Genomic DNA, 20985 nt, shown 5'->3' with positions numbered 1-20985 from the left:
CTGGAAGAGCTGGTGGGTGGTATCATTGCAGTTATAAACCTTTACTCACTGAAACAGTCTTTCACAAAGATAGTGCAGAGAAAAAAATAAAATAAAACCAGGATATTCTAAGATATGTTTACTTTTCAAAGATGTCATCAAACAGTTTGTTTATTTATTGCATTTAAGAAATTACAAGAATGAGTACTATGGTCCAGTGTACAGCAAGCAGGTGATCGTTCTTGATGGCTGTTTAAATGTCTCCAATATTGCTATAGTTTTATTCACTCTCCACGTAATAACAGTAGGCACAGTCTGCTTCTAAGGAGTGGAGAATCCTTTTGGAAATGATCATATTTGGGTAGTTTCTTAGTTTCTCTTACAGTCTGTGGTTAGCCTGGAGTAAGGATGTGGAACAGCAGCACTGCTGAGTGAGTGCTATGGCTACTTCATAGCAGCAGAGTGATCCTCAATATTATTTAATGTGGCTTTTGTATAATGCCTCTGGTGGTGCTTATGTTCATAATAGTTACTGAATACGATGATAGTGTTTTTACTTGTAGCTGAAATGTTGTAACTAATCTTAAGATTGCTTGTCAACAAGTGGCTTGAGGCACATCAGTGCAATCTCCGTTATAACATTACCTGTGATTTTAAGCCTGAAAGTTTCTTCCAGTGTTAAACCTCAGGGAACTCATTAGTCATCTTACCTGGGCTAAATCTACTTTGTGTTTCTCATTTCAGTCCTGTTTCTTCTTTGTGAAATTCCCTAGAGCTGGCATTAATACACTACACAGAGTGATTTCTGCACAGCATGGTATAATATAATGAATGTTTCTTTATGCAATGCTAAATCCTGAAGGTCTTGCTTAGGCAGACTTCTCTGTACCTCATTAAAAATCAGTCTGCTTAAGGAAGATGTGAGAAAGTAAGTGAGAGGCTATGGGTTTTTTGCTGAAAAATATCAGGGAGGAGAAGATTTTAGTATCTTCATGGAAGCTGACTCTTCATCACAGGAGACCTTATAGCCAACTGCATGTTATCAGCTGGAAAATAGCTAAATAGCTTTTGAGCTTCATATTGTGCTGAGCAATTTGTTCATGACAAATTAATCTACTGCGGTTATTTTATCTGGTTGAGTCAGCCATCTTTATAAATGGAATATGCTGAGCACAGCTTGCAGTTCTCCCCTTGGACGTGCATGTATTTGCAAAGTGATGTCTCCATTGGAGATTGTACTTTTGCTGTGAGCTATTTTGCCACAGGACTCAATGTGTTGCAGGGCTGGTGATATTTGCTAAAACCTCTTGCTAAAAAACAAGCTTAGGCCAGAATTTAAGAGGTGGAAATCCCAATAGTGGGTTGATAAATGGATGCCTTATAGGTGATGGAGAGCTCAAGAGTGAATGCACTTTAATAAGAAACCGTGGATGATTTTCATGTTGTTACAATTCAAGCAATCAGTGGTTACCCTTGTGCATATAAAAACTATTTGAATCTGCTGATTGCTTCTTACCTTTGCTGGAGAAGGGTCTATATTTTCTGAGAAGAGATGGAAGTAGGAAATAGGGGATAATTCTAAAAAATCATATTTGAAACCCAGGGTTGATACATGCGAGTGCCAGTTTCAACTGCTGGCCTTGCCATCAGTTTCTGGAGCATTTCCGAGCAACCTTGAGTGCCGTCCCTTCACTTCCATTGCCCCTTTTTGTAACTTTGGAAGCTAATGCTTGCTTTCCTTGTGAGGGAGGGATGTATGACTAGCTCAGTTTACATATAGAACGCTGAAGATGAAAATACCCTTGAGATGCAGTAAGGCCAGGCACTTATGTTGTCTACTTGGCAAAGCCCGGCAAGATCAAGCCTGAAGCAGCACTGCGCCAGGCAGAGGGAACATTCCCCTCCTCCTTCCCCACTATCATGTGCTCCTTAATGATTTTTCCACCGTCTACTTAAAAATCAATAAAACGAAAGACTGAGGCTGAAGAGGCTCCACCTGGGGAACCCAAGGTCGAGGAAACCCCTGCAGCTGCTGTTGCGGAAAAGGAAGCCGTCCCTGCTGAGCCTGCTGAGCCAGCAGAACAGGCTGCGGTGAGTGACCTGTCTCACATGCCACCTCCCCAGCCTCATCTGAGCCACCTTTCGTCATGGTGAATGTGCCTGCTGCATTTCAGCCATCCTTTCCATCATCACCATCCATCCATGGCTGGTTTCCCCATCACCCGGCTGTGTCACAGCATGCCTCTCCAGCATGTGTCCTCCTTTCAGCCCTAAAATGTCATTCCTCTTACGTTTGGCATTTTAGACTGAAGTTCAGCTGAGTGATTATGGTTTCACAGATCATTTGATTCAAGATGAACTTCAGGAAGGGAAAGAACTGATGCCATTTTGAAATGACCTTATTAGCAGTTATTTCATTTCAAGTTGAGCTGTAAGAGCTAAGCCAATGTACATCTTGTATGGTCCTTGTTAAAGCATGAATATACCAGAAAAAAAGTGATTGTAATATAAATGTCTACAAGGCTCATGGTTTTAGAAGCCAGCCATGAGCTGAAGAGGGAACTGCAAGTGCCATTTTGGAGATTTTTGCAAGTCAGCATTCAGGAAACTGTGGGATGAGAAGAAATTATAGCTCTGCAAGAACAACAGAGCAGGGCTCCTGATACTGCTGCAAATGAAGAGCTGGTCTGAGATGATAGGTGAGGGGTTTCTCTGCTGACTAGCATCCCTTTTTATAACTGGAATCTCAGTGAATATCCCTTTTATCCAACTGAGGTTCCAGTTCTTCATACTAGTGTCAGAACATCTTGATGGCAGGTGATCCCAACAGGCTAAGAAACCCTGGAGGAAAAATGCATCTGTTTTTGTAGGCTAGCAGTTTTCATGCTTTCCTCCAGACAATAACATTTTCAAAACCTCTAATGCATGTTTGTCACTGTTAGAATATGCAGCTTACTACTGAAAAACGAGACAGAAAGAGGGATTGTTTTGTGTGTCAACTCCTCTGCCACAGAAGCCAGTGGAAGCTGTATAGCTGTGCTTTTTTGACCATCGAGCAGTTTGGGGCTCTAAGTGTTCCCAGAAGAACCAGGTTGCTGAACTGCTCGTGGCTTTGGGTTAGGCCCTGTGTATCTTCATGTGCTAAGTAGGGATGATGATACCAAATTCATCACAGAATTTGGTATTTTTCAGCAAACATTTTATATACCAACATGTGGGAAGCAATATTAATCTGATGTGTAGATGGTGACTCCAGATTGGGCAGTGTCATTAACTTAGGAAGACAGTATTAAGCCCTCTAGCCCTGCCCGCCAAGAACAGGCTGATTATCTGTTGGTGGTATTAGACCCATACCAAAGTCACAGGTGAAACTAAGCAAATTGTCTTCAGCAGAAAGAAGGAGGTGCTAGTGTTGGTGTGCAAGGGTCTGGAGTACAAATTTATTTTATTAAAGACCCTCTTAAAGATGAATTTATGAGGTTGCCTGGGTGGTTCCAGCTGTCTGCACCATGGGATTAAAAAGTGATTATCTAGTGCAAATGATACAAAGAGGCAGGTTGAACTTTAGTTGTAGCACCTGCCTAATTCATTCTTCCCTTGCTCCCATCTTCTTAAGAGGGGAAAAATAGTTTATTATAGAAGGAAAGAAGGGAAGTGCCGGGTGGGCTGTTCTGGTGGACTTTGGGGGAAAGGAAAGGTAATGCCTATCTCTGTCCAACCCTTTCCATTCTCCATGGACTCGTAGCAGCATTGCAGCTATGGAGGGAAGCAGTTCGGGTGTGTTTTCCAGAATTATGTTTAGGGTTTGATTCTGATTGGATTGTGAGTACTTATTTCAATTTTTTAAAATCACTTTTGTTTGGTTCCATGGTACACACTGGAGCAAGTGACTTCAAGATCATCCCCTTCCAATAACATAACTGAATGAAGAAAGCCCCACGGTCTGTGGGGTCACGGGTCTTCCCCTCCTGTGTGTTGTCTTTTCTGTTGGTGTAAATCACAGTAATAGCTTGTCAACTCTGTAGTAAAGGCAAAGAATAGAATTGCCTGTCAACTGCTTGTCAGACTCTTGTCCAGAATGCCTTATGTGTAGTCAGAGTAGATTTGATAGTTTGGAATATGAAGAAGGTGGAAGAGGAGGGATGGGAAAGCAGCCATTGGTCTGGAGCTCTCCTCTTCCCATGAGTGAATGGCAGGGAATTATGTGGAAGACCAGATATTAATGAAGCTGAAAAGGTTGTTTCTAGATGTTTTTGTTTTGATTATCTGTAAGGATTTGATGAAGAAAAAAATTGCAAAAGAAGTTCACCATTTTTTTCTAAAAGAAAGCCAGCTCCTTTTTGTCTTGCACTAGGACAAAGCAATGCTCTGAGGCATGTTGCACGTCTTAAGCACTAACTACACACTAGGCTGTGGCTGCAGCACTGCACATCTGCTGGTCGGTCAGCACAACCTTTTCAGATTATCCTTTTTACTGCCTGACTGTCCATGAGGAGTTCTGAGACCATGGTCTGTCGGCAACTGCTGTAGCCGAGGCACAGGCCTGCAGAGCTGCTGGGAGAAAGCAGAGAGAAACACAGTGCAAGGGCCGGGCAATTTAAGAGCGATCCAGGAGGAAGACCATAGGCATTAAATAGAAGTTAAACTGTTTGGATTGCCCTGCTTGGTTTTTTGTTGCTTTTTGAATATGAAGTTGTCCTGGCTAATTCGGGAAAATAAGCTAAAAGGGTTGGTTTTAAAAATGTCTGAATTGGAGTCATCCTGCAGTTGGCTCAGTGGCGTTGTTATTTCAGGAAGGGATTTCCAGGACTTGCAAAGAAGAGTTTTGAAGATTAGGATTAATGACAAATATGATCAAAGCTAAAGAAAAGCACACTTGAGTTGCAAAAGATGAAAACGTCATTTCTTGACAGCAGTTCTGCATTCGTTTGCTTTATGAGTGACAGTTTACTTTAGAAGTGGAGTTGTAAAATATTGATAGACGCTTTCTTATTGGGAATCTTTAATATAGTTTAGTGACTTCCAGTTCAGAGTGACAACCAGTTTAATTTTTCTGTGCTAAGTTTTCTGTCACATCCCATTAATCTAGAAAATTCATGGCATGCATTCTTTATTGTAGGAGCTTCACAGTAATTTTTCTGGTAGGGTTTTCATTTGAATTAGGGGGAGAATAGTCCAGGGGATAGAGTACCACTTGCTGCTCAGGGAATTTTGGATTCAGTTACTTGCTGTTTCTTAGTCTGCCTGAACAAGATTGCCAAGAGCTTGTCAGAATTGCTTCCTGGAATCTCATTACATATTTTTGTCTTGATCCTTCAGGTCTCAAATGCCGTGGAAAAATATTTATTAGTAGCTGTCCACAGTTGATCTTTTTTGGAGAGGGGACAAAATGTTTGGTAATTAAAGGGACAGAATGACCATGTGCACCAATAGAAGCGAAGTTAATAATAGTAAAAAGTGCTTGCATGGATTTCTGCACACCAAAATGGTTGTTTCCGTATTTCCCTAGCGTCCCCAAAGGCAGCTGTAAAATCCAAAGGATACAGTCCGAAGGATATATTTCTTTTTCAAATAATACTACCTGTCTCACCACAGCAATTTTTCACATTCAAACAAAGATGACATGAGGACAATGTAATAAAGTGAAAGCTTATGAAATCTTGTTATTTCCCTTTCTTTTTCTCCTGCATGTAAGACATAGCCCTTGGAGTTGAGAGCACCGCTCAGAGATCAGCTTTTTTACTTCCGTTACGCTCATTAGTTTGGAAAGAGCTTTTCAGTGCTTTGAGTCTGATGCCTGCCTGGACTCTGATGTTCCCTCATTAAGGGAGTCAGACACTCAGCTAAATACTGTGTTTTTCAAAGCTGTGTGTAAGCATATGTGAAACCGCCTCCCGACAAGCTCTTTGCCGACACTGAGCAAGTACAGCAGAGACTGGGAAACAGCCTGCAGCTTTGAGGATTATCTAATCATGGTTGGATCCCACTGTAGGTACCATTCATAGTGCCCAAATGGTGGACCGTGTCATTGGGGAGGGCGATACGATAGTTAGATACAGAAGAGCGGTCAACTGTGTTCAAATTCTGAGTGTGCAGCTAAGTGCGGGTGCAAAGTTGGGGCATGAGGCCACTGAAGTGTATGGCTCTTAAATATGGGAGAAAACTGATGTAGAATAGTATAATTCTGTTGAAGTCTTCAGAAGGAGATTTTTCCCTGTTTATGGAACAAAGGTGTTATTTTACTAATATCTTCTTTCAGTCATAACTTTTAAAGGCTTTAATGCCCTAAAAATGGTAGAGTTCATGCTACCATGCCTTTCTTCTCAAACACCACCATCCACAAAATCCCAGGTCATTAAAATAGCAAAAGCAAAATGCTATTAATTTGACTGGTGCACATAGTTAAATTAGCTTTGGGAAGCAAGAGGAGCTCTCCTTCCTTTCTCATTTCCTACCAAAACTGTGATTTCAGTTAGTCTGGAAAACGGTAATTTAAAAATATGTATATGTATATATTAGATTCTTCTGCAAAGAGGCCCAAAGCTGGGTTAATGGAATGCTTACCAGAGAATATTGCCAGGTTATTATTAAGAGAAGGGCAGAGGCTGGCATGTTCCTGACTATAAAGTGCATGGTGATGCTAATTTCTGAAGGCAGATTGACTTAAATACAGCTGGTGACAGAAATTCAGCACCTTTGGACTTTTTATTAGTAAAAGTAGGGAAGGCATCTATCTAATGACTTGCAGTTGGACATAAAGCTTGTACAGGTAATAGAAACATTTATGTACATCTCTTCTGTAAAAAAAAAGAAAAAGTGAGACTTCTGTGGATGGCTGTGGGCATCTCTGGAGTAAGAAATAATTATAATTTGCTGTTGATAATTGTCTTTTCTACTGAAGACACTCTACAGTCTCATCGAACTTACTATAAAATCAGGTGCTTCTTGGCAGAAGCTTGTCAGCTTAAAAAAAAATTAATCATATTAAAAAGGTTATATAACACTGTGTTTGGTTTGTTTTTGTTGTGGTTTTTTTTTAATGGGATAAAGCTGTGAGGGGTTTCTATGGTAACGCTGCTGTCAGCAGCTGCCTTGCTCTGGCATCTGGACATGTTTGGGGCTTATCAGGTGACTGCAGGCAATACTAGAAGATTAGATCAGAAATAAACATGAGTGATATGAAGTTTGAATACAACTCAGCATCCTTTTATTAAAAAAGAAACATGCAACTATTTCAACTGAAACTTGTAGAAATGTTGCAGCGACAGTTGTGGGGGTGTGCAGGTACTTAGCTGGAGCCTGAGCACTTGAGGTCTCCTAATTTCTGATTGTGAAAGGGAACAGCCTGAGCTACCATGCCCTCACAGAGCTGTGCATAATTTGTATTCACCCTTACCTTCTTTTGAAAAATCTGACCTGGCTGTGTTTGCAAAACAGCCTCAAAATTTATTAGCAAAGTGGATTTCCATAGTGGGACATTGATTTGCTTTTCTTCAGCAGAGCGTCTTTAGAAGATAGCCTGTGTATGCAAGGAGTCAGACCTGAACAGAAGAAAAACACTTTCAAGTGTTCCAAACCAGACCTGGATCCTAGTGATTTTGACAGTTTGTTGACCTAAACCTGCAGGTCAGGAAGAGCAATAGCCAAAATTGAATCCAAGCTCAAGCAGAAGAGATGTTCCTGGTATGAGTCACTGGTTAAATCCGTAAATGCTACAGTAGAATTGGAAACCAGCATGGACAGTACTGTCCTGAACAGTTTGGGGAATAATTGTGCCCTTTTTTCTGGTTTCCAAAACATCAAACTCAGGCAGCCTTACAGCTTCTGATAAAAAGGACCTAGTATTAAATGGCACCTGTGCTGTTAAAAAGTACTGTTTGGGGGGAGTTCAGTGCATTTGATCCCTTGAACATCTAGAAAATCACTGACACATGTCCAGATTTTTAAATGCCAGACACCTGCTGCATGTGCCACTGAATAAGGGCCTAGAGAAAGGTGATTCTGAAAAAAAATCATGACCTTTGTGGCCCACCTCTTTTGAACAGTACCTTTAAATGTCCAACATGAGTGGAACAAACAAGCATTTTAGAAAGTTTACCTTGAAACTCTGGTGAGTTGCAGGGCCAATAGCAGGTTATAGTGGGAACAGTTTTTGAGTCTCGAGTGGGAAATAAAGTTGTCCTCAGCACTTAGAGTATGATAATGGTGATATAAATAAGAGGTTTTATTTCTTGGTGTTTTTTACCCTATAACTACTTTTATTTCAGATTATATGTGGCAGCAAGAATCTTTCCACTTGCTAGATACTACCCCATTTAGTTCCAGCCATTCATTTAATCTCATCCCATACATGCCCTGCTTCCATCAATCTTCATTAATACCAATTTCTCTGCAGCTATTACCTCAGCATGAGTAAGGTGATGATCATTTTTCCTCTTTATACAGGACAGTGTCGAGGCAGGGGATAAAGAGACAACTGGAGCTGCAGAGAAAGAGAGTGAGGTACATATAAACAGCCTCAAAAGTGGTTGTTGTTTAATATCTTCAAGAGAATCATGGCAAAAAATTATATTTGTCATTTGCATCTCATCAATGTGCAGCCTGATATGATGTGACTGTGACCTAGCTACAGTATCTATTCTAACACTGCACAGATGTATCTATATTTGCGGTATATATTCTAACACCAGAGCATATCTCATTTAATGCAGGACCTGCCTTAGAAACCGCGTGTTGTAGCAGTGTAGACTGATAAATATCACAGGGCAGTGAACAGTGCAGCTCCACAGCAGAAGGAAATATAATGCTATTTCTATTGACATTTGGAAATAAGCTGCATATATTCCCAGTAGCCTTTACACTTTACATAAATTAGTTTGCCTAGCCCTCCTGCAAACATCTTTATTAAAAAAAAAGCTTTTATTATTTATTTTTTCTTAGAACAATATGCCCTGAACTAAAACAGATATTTGAAAATAATAATGTTATGAATTTATTTTCTAAAACACAAATTGGGCATCAAATTAGATACAGTTAAAATCAAATTATAAAGCAACTGAAAAGCTCAATTAATACGTAAAGCTGGGCATGTGTAGACTCTTATGGTTGTATTTTACTTGTAATTATTCAGAGGTGGTAGAACTACTTACCCTGAATCCTTTTGTACTAAAGTGAAATGATAATGTTCACAGCGAGCAGCACAATTTGAATGGCTACATATTAAATGCAAGAATAGAAGTAGGGACTGAGAAAGAGATGGTAAATCCTAGTCATTAATCACTTAGGATTTGTATCTCAAGTTGCTGGCAACCTTCTTTTTTGTTGGTACTCATTTTGGTACAAAAAGGTCATAACCCTTTGGTTTCAGAAGGTGATAAGTCCAGCTGCCCAAGCTTGTGTTTGTTACCCTACTGTAAAACAGCATTAGCTCTGCTAGAGACGAGGATATTTCTGTGGCTCCAGCGTATCCCAGTGTCACTGGAAATGAGTTTGGGACTCACTGGTGCTGTAGTCCTCCCCAGCACTGTGACACCCATGTAGAAATCAGTAGAATTACACTAGCAAGAAAATACAGGATAGAAGTGTAGACCAGGCCCAGCTTGGTGTTGACACAAAAGAGTGTCGCGTTGCTTCTCTAGTGTTGGCTTGTCACTCGCAACAAGTCTGGTCCAAGAAGAAACATAGAAGGAATTTCTCACTATCCTGTGGGCATCAAGGCTAAGTCTTTGAAATGTATCATCTTTCTCCTTTTTATTCTATTACCACTTTTCCTTATAAAGTTGAGGTCTCTTATCTGGTAAGTCTGACTCTGTGTTTTGTTTAAAATGGCAGTATTGCTGTATGCAGAAGAGCTGCCATAAGAGATTAAGCTCTTTGCTAAACTGATATCTGGCCTCCAGAGGAGGGTGGTCCCTCTGATACTGTAACTTGCATAACAAATGCTTCGGTACTATCCCAAAAGTCTTCCAAGACTTCACAAGCAGTTGCTGTATTCCCTAAATCACGATGCTTAGTTCCTCTTGACATTACATTAGCTAGCTTAGCTGCAGTTATAACCAACCGTCATAAAAATTACCCAGCCCGTTTCTAAATGCAGCCATGGGGCCAAATCTTCAGCTCTGGAAATCCAACACAGCTCAGGGAGCTCCTTCGGCAGACCCCCACTCACAGGCCCGGTAACACTCCTCTCCTTCCTCCACCTCTCCCTCTTCCTTCTCCTCCTCTTCTTCCTCCTCTTCTCGGCCTCCTTCTTGCTGCTACCAAATCCATGGCATTTTGTGGAGCTGACAGCAGAGTTAATGAGAGGAGTGTACAAATGTGAATCGGCTGCAGCCCGGGTAAAGAAGCTTTTGCTTCTGCTACCATTGCAGCAGCAAGTGGTTTTTCTGTGGCAGGCCTCATTATAATGGATCTGGATGACCTTTTCTTTGTCCCCTGTCTGGTTGGTATAATGGGACGACTGTCCAAATTTTGATAGTACTACTAGAGATAGCTAATTTGAAATCTGTGGTTTACATTCAGTGACTCATGGCCACAGGCTGTGAGAATATCACCCTTTCACAGCAGAGCATTTGGGAGCTGATTCATGTAAATTAGTATTCTTCTCCTTAGTGAAATAAAATGAGCTATACAAATCCAATAAATAGAAAAGAAGTGTTGATCCTAATCACAACAGACAGAAAGATCAATTTCTGCAGCATGCCATTAGAAATGTGCGGTATAAAATCAATCTGATATGCACTCTGTTCCCCCTCTTCCTTACTAACCTCTTCCAGGGCTTTTTACACTCATCATTTATTTGAGTACCTTCTTGGGTCAAGGCTGCTAAAATTGGCAATACTATGAGTGGCAGACTTGAATGCCTTGCAAGTCACAGGAGAAGATGTTGACACCTGCCCATATCTTTTGATGTTACTTCTTTTTACGATAGGGCATCCTTCATTGGCTGCATTTGGTAGTTCAGGTTGAGTTAAGACAGCTGAGTTAGCCTAATCTGTGGAGAAAAGATCAAACTGAGGAAACAAAGAGCATCAGGATGTTAACTGAAGATCAGAGATAATTCTGCTAACTGTAGCTTGACATTGGTACCTAGAAAACAAGTTTTATTCAGTGTTTTTACTTTATCCTGGTGCTATCTGCCATACATTAAAAATTCCATGTTGAAGATAATTTGATTAATAAGATTAATCCACTGTAAGTATATATCTGTTACTGTAAGCGTATACTCATATATACCAATAGAAATGTTAGGGGGATACATAAATTATAGCAACAGCCTCTGCTGGATTAAGGATTCAGCATTGATCTGTAGGCAGATGCTTTTCTATCCACCTCAAGAACTGGAACAAAACATGCATTAACTTTTTAGCAGTCATATCCAGACTGAATGGGCTTTTATGTATGTTTTTATATACTGACTTAGCTATAGATCTTTACAGTTACGTTTTTTCCCTTCTATTTTTCCCCTCTATTAGAAAGAGGTCTGTAGTTAAGGCAATATTTTTGAAGCCAGCACAGGTCTAGATGTATGTGATAGTAGCTAGAGAAGACTTGGAGCCTCTTCCCAAGAACAGACTCCACTACCCTGTTTCCCTGAAAATAACACAGGGTCTTATACAATTTTTGCTCCAAAAGATGCTTACTTTTTTACAGGTATAGCTGCCTGGACACTATTTAAATTGACTTTTTATGAACTGTAACTAGGGCTTGTTTTTGGAGTAGGGCTTATATTTCGAGCATCGTCTAAATTCCTGAAAAATCATGCTAGGGCTTATTTACAGGGTAGGTCTAATTTTGGGGAAAACAGGGTAACAGGGTCCTGTGACCCCTGGACAGCTTGCAGCTCCTTCTCTTCAGCAGAAACCTGTGGTGAATTTATTCCACAATACAGCTTGAAGGCAAGAGAAGGAAAAAACACCAGAGCCTTGGCAAACCGTTAGTCCACTAGTGACACCTGAGAATTCTGGTGTATGTGCCTAGTGAGGTTTCATAAATGTCTCTCTCCCACCTGTTAATCAGCTTCCCTGCATAACCCTGCCCTCAGCACTGCTCTCCCCCACAAATCAGGAGGAACCTCAATGAAACCAAAGCCATGGGTTGACACCACCCAAGGAGGTTGCAGAGCAGTCCATGGTCTCTCCAGCAGATACCCAGAACTCGTACCCTGAATGGTCGCTCCCTCCTGTTGTTTGTAGGTGGTACCTGTCACCGAGGGGGCTGCAGCAGCAGAAGCCAGTGCGGCTGTGGCAGCAGGAGCTGGTGACAGCGCTGCTACCACTGAACAGGAGGGTGTTGCTGAAGGTGACAAACCTCAGGGAGAAGAAAAGGAGGCTGATATAACTCAGGTAACTCATGTCGGTGCATGAGAGAGTGTGTTAGGGGAATCAGGACAGATTCAACAGCCCAAGAGGGACAAGACACATGGTGTGAACTGTGGAGTTGTCATATGCAGGGACAGGAGTTGGACTCGATGACCTTTGTGGGTCCCTTCCAGATGAGGAGTTTCAATGATTCTTTGAAGAATGCTCCAGCTCTGTGCCCCCAGGTCCAACCAGTAGCAAGGCTGAGGCTCTCCTGGGATAGGATGTGCCTTCTTCTGAGTCCTTAATTTGGATTGTGCCTGCCTTTGTGTCTCCACGCTCACCTGGGTTTGTGGAGATGGGACTCGATGGGCTGATGGTTCCATGGATGGGATATTGTTCAGGCTTTGCCTCCTGCTGTTTTTTCTCTGTGCTGCTCTGTGGAGATAAGCTTTAACACATAACCTAACAGGGCTTTCTGGAGAAACAGGCAGAGAAAGAAACAGATTTTTATTGTCTCATGGCACCCTGTCCTATCAATAGCATTACTTTGTTTAAAGTAAATCATGGCGGTCAAGCTATGTATCTGATTCTGGCCTGCTGCCTTTTCTTCTGCAACCTCTGAGGAGCTGGGGAACAGCTACTAGGACAGATCCTGCAGCTGGGCAGCCAGTTGCCACCTGCTGTCATTGCACATATTATTTCTTCTGTGCACTAGAATAGAATGGTCTGGCAAAGGATCGGTGAATTTGTTTTTTTCAGGTTGGATGTTCCAACAAATTTCATTATATATATTTTGTCCTGGGCTTCATTATTGGTCGGATGCTACCTACTTAGCTTTTTTGCTTTTTCTGCTCTCACTTACATTGCTGTAAATCAGGAGAAAGAAATACCCTCAATCAGTCAAAGAAACAGATCACGTTTCCGTCTTTCATCACCTTTGTATCACTATTATCCTGCTGACTTGAATTCCAAAAGAAATATAGGACATTGACACCTAGAAATTATGGCTTTATCTATACCCACCCAAATTTAAGAGCAGGGTGTAGGAGAAAGTTCTGGTAATTTCCATGCACTTGAAAGTGAAACCCAAACAACCTGCAGAGCATTTTTATTGTTTACTGCAATGATTTGTGGTAATATAGTAAGTAGACTTAGGAGAGCTAAGAGGAACAGTGAAGACAGGGAATGGGTTACTCCTTTACGTTCTTGCACAAGTACTGTTTTCTGTCTTAATGTAAGAATCCTCTATGGAGAAGAAAGAAATCCCCATTCCCATATATGTCCTGTGCAATAAACAAATAATTGTGTTTTCCTGCTTGAAATAAAGTACTTTATTATTTTTCCTCAGGAAAAGGTCAGCAGCATCCCTTCAGTAGTAATAGAGCCAGCATCAAACAATGAGGGGGAGGGAGAAGAACACGAAATCGTCATGAACGAGTCCAAAGATGCTGCAGCAGAGGTGGGCACTCAGGGCACTGACGCTTCTCCCAGTGAAACTTCTCAAGTTGGAAGTGAGCAGAAACCCGCTGAAGAAATCCAGGCTGCACCTTCTCAAGATCAGCCTGTTCCAGCAGAAGACACAGCTTCTGCGATGCCACCCGGCTTTCTCTTTAAGGTCTGCTTCTTCATTCTTATTTTAGAGATCCCTTCAGATCTGGCCTTTGCGGATGTGTCTGTCTGTGTAGGTGGGGATTTCCTGAGGCCAAAGAATGCTTAGTTTAACAGCCAGACACATGCACACACAAATATGCACAAACACAACTTCAATATTGTGTTGTTCCTTCCTATATGAAATCTGAGAAGATACATTTTCTGCACACCGTTGTCGCTGTGCATATCCCTGTGTAGCTGTAAGACTCACTAAAGTATAAGAGCCCTTTCATCTCAACAAATTGCTACTGAAAATTAATATATTTAGTAAAACCGCACTGCCACCAAGTTAGGCAGCAATATGCTAACAGTGTATCTGATATACTGACAATGTATTTGATCTTTAAGGTCCCTTCCAACCAAAACCATTCTATGTCTATATTAAAAAATTGCATTTTCTGGGCTGAAAATCTATAGTGGAAGTTCTGATTCTATTGAAACCCATGGGACTTCTACAATTCACAGTAATGAAGACAGAATGTCATTCTGTGACTTTAGTAATATTATCGTTATAAACTGTTACAGTAATCAAACAGAAAAGTTTAATGAGGCATACGAGAAATTCTCTCCTTGGCTGGCAAGACCCCAAGGGTTTCCTGGTTCACAAGGTTCTTTCATAATGCTTCTCGCATCAGAATCACTCAGCAGCAGAAAAGCTCCTTGAGGATGGATGAACTTTACATGCTTCCTGTTGTAATTTGCATAGTTCAGACTAATTAGTCCCGTAGCACTTCATAAGTATGCCATTCTTCTTGGTCTATTCTTATTGCTCAATATTTTCAGCAAACTTTGAGAATAACATTAAGGTGAGGGTGAACAGTATCGCGCAACTCTGACTCATACGTGCTGACATAGTTCATCTTTTGTTTTTCATCACACTCTCTTGGGTTGGACATAAATAAGGAGAAGCAGAGTATATGCCTGCTGTCTGGTTCTTGATGCCATTCTCTTTCATTATTTCAGTTTTACCATGGAACTGGCTGTGCTTTGAGAAAATTAGAATAGTATATCTCTGAAGGAGGTAGAACCATTTAGTTAAAATGGTCTGTTCACAATGACATGCTGATCCTGCCAACTTTTTAATAATCACCCCTCTGAAAGACAGGTATTTTTGGCATCTGCCAGTAGATGGGAGCTCTTTCCAGGGCAAACATTATGTAGGGTTCCCATTACTTGCCTCTTTGATCACCTGTTGAAATGAGTGCTCTACATGCCTCTCAAATTTCCATGGATGTTTACAGCAAGAATAATATCCAGTGGCCACAAAAAGAGAATGAGAGTCTGAAATACCAGTTTCTGGGAGCCTTTCCCAATTTTATTTGCAAAATTCTGCCACCTCTCTCTCAGATCTGGTAATAATAGTGGGTAATGAAAGCAAGTTCCTTACACAGAAGGAGTAAGGGTGACAGGACTTGTGGGATGTTGGCAGTATCATCTGTCCTTAATTCCCTGTAACCTTGGGAAAAGAACTTAGGTTTCCTTTGGTACTTTCAGGAAGACATGCTTAAGCTGTCCCTGCTTCCGAAGTATATGTATAGAAAACTTTTACATGAACCAATACTGACATTGATGATTTGAATGTACCTGTCTATAGCCCTGTGTTTGCATTAAAAAGACACATTATTATGTTGCGGTCTTTTTTCCATTAAAGATTGAACAGATAATTTTGTTAGGAAAATGTCTCCATTTAGGTCATGTCTATATGTTTGGTGTTATTTTCTTCAGGTCGAAGTTCTACATGACTTCGAGGCAGCTAACGCTGATGAGCTCAACTTAAAACGAGGAGATATTGTACTAGTAATTCCTTCTGAGACCACAGCTGATCAGGTAAAAACATGTGGTTCTTTCTTTTGTTGACATTTTTCTTTGTCTCAGCTTTTTTCTCACGTTGTCACTACTGTTAGAAAACACAAGGATTTTCATTTTGTCTTTGTACTTGGTTTCATTTGAGACTAAATGGCACGCTTGGCTACAGCTGAAGTCCCAGGTATATGCTACTAGCAGGAACTGACCACAGCATATTGTCTAGGGCTTTTTTTTATGCTACTTTGTAGCATATTTTATACAGGCACATATGCACACAAGACTTAATATGGAAGATGACTTACAAATTGTGCATTATACTGCTATATATCATCCTGTCTTAACATTGCAGTAGAATAGATTACTCAGTCCCTAGATGTTTGGGGCTTTTACATGTGGATTTGGAGAAATAATACCATTTCATCCACACAGAGCACTGAGACCACACACAAATTGTGCTGTCCTACAGCCAAAATGTATGGTGGTGCTGCTGTATGTGCTGCATGCCTGTAAAGCTAACTTTATCCTCTGGAAGCCTGAAACCGAATTAAACAACAGTTTAATTTCATTTAAGACATATAATTTTGTCTCAACAGTGCATTTCAGGTGAATTTTTAAAGAATTTTATTATGTGTGTTAAACTGAATTGCAGTGAGGTGAATTGATTTTTGGCCGCTGCTTTAAAAGGAAAGACTGCACTGCTCACTGCTGGCACCAACTGCTTCGTGGGCATCTATTGATGCTTGTAGTGTTGATGAGAAGTCTCCTGTTGATGTTGGAGTTGAGAGGTGGGGACTGGATCCTGCCTAGTGAGGCAGCTAAGAGCGCTGCTCAGAATTTAAAATACTTCTTTAAAATAGTTCTAATACCCTAGGCACATGTGAATGCTGGGGACTGTATTTGAAATTGTTGTCATGGTTGTTGCTGTCCAAAAGTAGTTAATAACCAGTGTTGATCATCTCAGCTGAGCTTTCCTTTAATTCAAGAGACAAGTAATTTGGTTTTGGTTTTAATTTCAGAATAAAGGATTTTTCTTTTAGTAGGGCACTTTGCTCTTTTTTATAGGAATAGCTTCTGTCATCCTTACTCAAATTATGCTGCATCTTACCTCATAGGCAGTTCAACTGATTTTGTTATCAGTATTTGCAGAATAAGGCACTGCTGTAAGGATAGAAAAACCTGCTCTGTCTTCATTCTGCTTTTTTTTAGGATGTTATGCATTAAATATGCTAAATCTTCACTTGGTGAATCCATGAAGTATATTCTTCTCTTGTGGTGTGCATCAGAATTCCATTAGCATTAATTGGAGTAAATTGTGTGCAACGATGGAGAAAATAAACCTTTATGTATTCGTATTTCTGAAACCATTCTGGTCATATCTTTATTACTCAGTACATATCTGCCCTTCATGTTTAACATTACCATAAAGCTTAATCTTTTTGTCTGTTGCCAAGTACTTTGTTGATTTATACAGAGTCTTTTTATCTGTGCTATTCTTTATTCTCCCTCAAAATTGACCATGTCTAAAACCATAATTCTAGTACAGCTGGTAACATCAGCCTGTGTCCTCCATTTGAAGCAAACCAGTCCCACCCAGTGGCTTCAATTTTTCCATTAGTCTTGAGTAAAACTGTTCCTTCCTTCATACAATCTACACTGCCTGTGCTACAAAGCTGCAATTCCTCTCTCCTTTCTCTCAGATATTCCAGGTGCTTCACAAACGTGTCCCCGGTGAAACATACCCAGCCAATGCCATACATAAGCTGTATCTGTTTTAATGTTGCTTATTTTGGAACAGAGCGCCAGTGCACCACCACATGCAGCCACAGAGCAATCATGACTTGGTGCTCTACGTGAAGATCCATACAAATTACTCTATCACCTTGTATACTCTCTGTGCGATTATACTATGACAGCATTAGAAATTCCCTGTTCATCATGGCTTTGGTCTGGCTCCTCTTCTTAAAAGGAACAAAGCACAGAGTTAGTGAGATAAGAACAGGTTGATCATTTTAAAAGGCACCAAACTGAGTTTATTCCAGGTGGAGTTGATCATACTTAGGAGAACGCAGCACGTTTCAATAAGATATCTCTCTTTGAGTTGCTTGGACTGCAGGTGATTTCATTTGCAATTTTCCATGTCAAGTTCTGGTTTATGTTTCCAAAAGCTTTTGGAAAAATAATTGCATATTAACTAACTTTGAGTTTCTAAAGAAAGTAACTCCAGAGATTGCAAGAACGGTTATTTCTTCTGACTGCCAGTACGTGAACAAGAGAAGAGAACTCTCAGGGGAAAAATATCCAGATTGAAAACTATTTTTTCCGCCATCTGTGGTATCATGTAGTGTTTGTGGCCCACTGCTATGCTGTGACTGCACAGGTGTGCCAGTGTTATTGCGGCAACTTTGAAAAAGTCTCAACAGAGATTTCCACAAGTGCAGATCTGGTGTAATACTGGATGACCTGGAAGATTGTTTATCCAGTTTTGAGTTCAGCCAGGGGTTAGATGGGATAAAAGCCATGCAATATGCTCACAGTCACTCAGTGTCACAAAACTCTGGTCTGGCAGAACAGAGAAGACAGTCCATGCAAAATCAGAGGCTGCTTTTTAACCAAAGCACCAAATCTTTTAGCCATGTGACTCTGAAATGTCTTCAGGTCTGAAGCTCGTAGCAAGAATGGGGGAAGACCTGAAGTTTAAGAGACTCTCTGTCTTTTGCCTTACAGGAGGCTGGCTGGTTGACGGGCATTAAGGAATCCGAGTGGCTTCAGTACAGAGATGCAAACAGTTATAAAGGACTTTTCCCAGAGAACTTCACACGCCGTCTGGAGTAGTTCTCTGCTCAGACAGACAAACATGGTACGAAGCTCAGTCAGTAGGTTTTTAACCTCTTTGAAACACAGGAGCCCACCTTTTTGTAGTTTAAGGTGTTAATGGTTTACAGACTGGTGCCAGACAAAGCTTGTTGAAACATATCAAAATGAGCATGAATGCAAACAGTTAAACTAGCAATTTCTGAAGCAGTACATGAAAAAAAAAATCAAATAAAAAAGAAATGTCCTTATTTGTTCACACGTACGTGGCAACAGGTTTGTTTGTGCTTTGTCAGAACTATGGTGAATCCTGTATTTGGTCCTTTCCCATGAAATCTGAAATTAGCCTCCTCAATACCAAAACCTTAACTTCTCTGCACTAAGTGTATTGTATTGAGTTGCACTGCAGAAGATTTAGTTATCCTGTAGTAATGAGGTCGAACTATTATAAGTTTCACGTGTTTAAAAAATAATTAACTGCTGCAACGTTTTTCAATGTTATTTTTGGACATGCATAATATATATACACAAAAAAACTTATGTGTATATATAAGTGCATATGGATATATATGCATTTTCATGAGTTCATCGTAGTTCTTTGACTGTGTAGTGTCATCAGTACACGCATTGCTCTTTCACTGTCTGGCATTACAGGAAACGGTTTTGTTCCAAAGCAAAACTAGCTGCTCCATTGCCAAAACATGATACAGTATCTGTGCTTGTAATGTGAATTTTTCATTCTGAGATGACGAATAACATCATGTTCAAAGCTGCTAAACCTTTGAGAAGGCATGGCTAGGTCTCCTCTTCCAGCTGCAGTAGTTGCAATGAGATAATCTGAACGGGGACCTGTTATGATGCTAATCTATACTTTTTTATTTAATTGGCTGAATACATTTTGAAAAAGAAACAGAACTAATCTCTGAGAAGAAATAAACACAATATATTTTCACTATATGTATTTATGCAGCATACCTTCACAGATCCTTTTAAAATAAGATATATAATGTATCCTGTATCAAAAAGTCATCTGTAACTTATGTTTTCCAGTGCTGTGTCATTAAAAATAAACCTTTGATCCCAAGAAGTTGTTTCATCTGTGGTGCTTTTGAAGTTTTGTAACACTGAAGTTCGTACAGTTTATATTTTGTATTAGATAATCTAATATTAATTTAATGCCTCTTTTTCCAAAGAAGCACAGCGTAACAGGTGCACCATCTGAACACTTGCTCTCAACCCTAGTTGTGATCAGAGCTCCAAAAGGTCTGAACCCCAGCTCAGCACATCTCCTGGCTGCTCCTCCTGTTCCAGACTCTGACCACCAGCTAATATCTGTCCACAGACACCAAGGGAGCTTGTCTGTGCTTCACCATCACTCAACCGAAGATTGCCATCTCTTAGTAATTGTTTCCTTGTCCAGTTATTTTGTGTGGAAGCAAAGTTCTCCATGAATCTGCTCTATTGTGTCTGCTGATGCATGGAAGCTGCAAATATTTAGGAACATCTATATTTTCCTAGCAACTTGTTTATTTTTTCATGATATTTTGACTAGGGGCTCATTTTGTGTGCAAATGGTATCTGATTCCATTCTACTTCTAATTTGTCAGATTTCAGTGGAAGAAATAGGTTTTTTTGTTGCTCTGGAACTGGAAGAAAGTTGGTTTCTTTTGTTTGTTTGTTTGTTTGTTTGTTTTCCAGAATGCAGTAGCTCTCAAAAGCAATTCTGATGATAGCTGTGTTTTGTGAAAAAGTTGAATGGCTGGTTGTGGTAGCTGTGATTTTTACTTTGAAATGTCACAATGAGCAATCAGTCTAGGGAGGCTGCAGGCAAGCTCTTTGGTTTTCTGTTTGTTCCTTTAACAGGTTTGGCTGTTGTGTGATCACTTCTCAATAGTGATCGAGGGCCAAGAATCTCACCTGCGAAACAACTTCCTTTTGCTGTGGTGTGTTACAATAAATTCCAGACTCCAGTGCACCACTTTGAGGCGGTCATAATAACCCATTACACCTGGTTTATGGTGGGACTCTGATGACCTCCCAGGCCAGAACTGCCTGCTTAACTACATCTCCACATTTACATGTCAGTAATATTTGCTGTACACAACAATGCAACAGACCAGCACTGGACAATGGAGCCTCAGTTTCCCTGTGAACACCATGTTGTCGTCACGGCTGGTGACTGGCTGGTTTTATAAGACTCCAGTCCGGACAGTGTTACGTGGGAAAGGTTTATCTCGCAGGGGCAAAAGGATGCTGGGACAGGAATTAGCTGGGCTCATTTGGAGAGCTTTAAACTAGGCTCGAAGGGCTGAAGGGAAGAGGCCAGAGAATGGTGGTCAATGGTGCGGAGTCTAGTTGGAGGCCAGTATCTAGTGGAGTGCCTCAGGGGTCAGTGCTGGGGCCAATATTATTCAATATATTCATTAACGATTTGGAC

The 20985-nt window shown here is 40.6% G+C and overlaps 1 protein-coding gene across 10 annotated transcripts in view; it reads left to right on the top strand.

The window, feature by feature from the left end:
• The window catches only part of LOC136098724 (amphiphysin), a 161137-nt gene extending 141502 nt beyond the window's left edge, over positions 1-19635 (top strand). For 3 of the 10 annotated variants that reach the window (XM_071804747.1, XM_071804746.1, XM_065832365.2), the window contains 6 exons: positions 1954-2070; positions 8425-8481; positions 12174-12323; positions 13630-13896; positions 15657-15758; positions 18462-19635. In XM_071804747.1, the coding sequence (XP_071660848.1) occupies positions 1954-2070; positions 8425-8481; positions 12174-12323; positions 13630-13896; positions 15657-15758; positions 18462-18569 (801 nt within the window). In that variant the 3' untranslated portion in view covers positions 18570-19635. The remainder of the gene's footprint in view (positions 1-1953; positions 2071-8424; positions 8482-12173; positions 12324-13629; positions 13897-15656; positions 15759-18461) is intronic. The other 7 variants (XM_071804749.1, XM_065832366.2, XM_071804750.1 and 4 more) reach the window with 6 other exon arrangements.
• The last annotated feature ends 1350 nt before the right edge of the window (positions 19636-20985 follow it).

The sequence above is a fragment of the Patagioenas fasciata genome, chromosome 2 (assembly GCF_037038585.1).
Source record: "Patagioenas fasciata isolate bPatFas1 chromosome 2, bPatFas1.hap1, whole genome shotgun sequence".
In the NCBI taxonomy this organism is placed as follows: domain Eukaryota; kingdom Metazoa; phylum Chordata; class Aves; order Columbiformes; family Columbidae; genus Patagioenas; species Patagioenas fasciata.
This window is presented reverse-complemented; position numbering and strand designations above follow the sequence as displayed.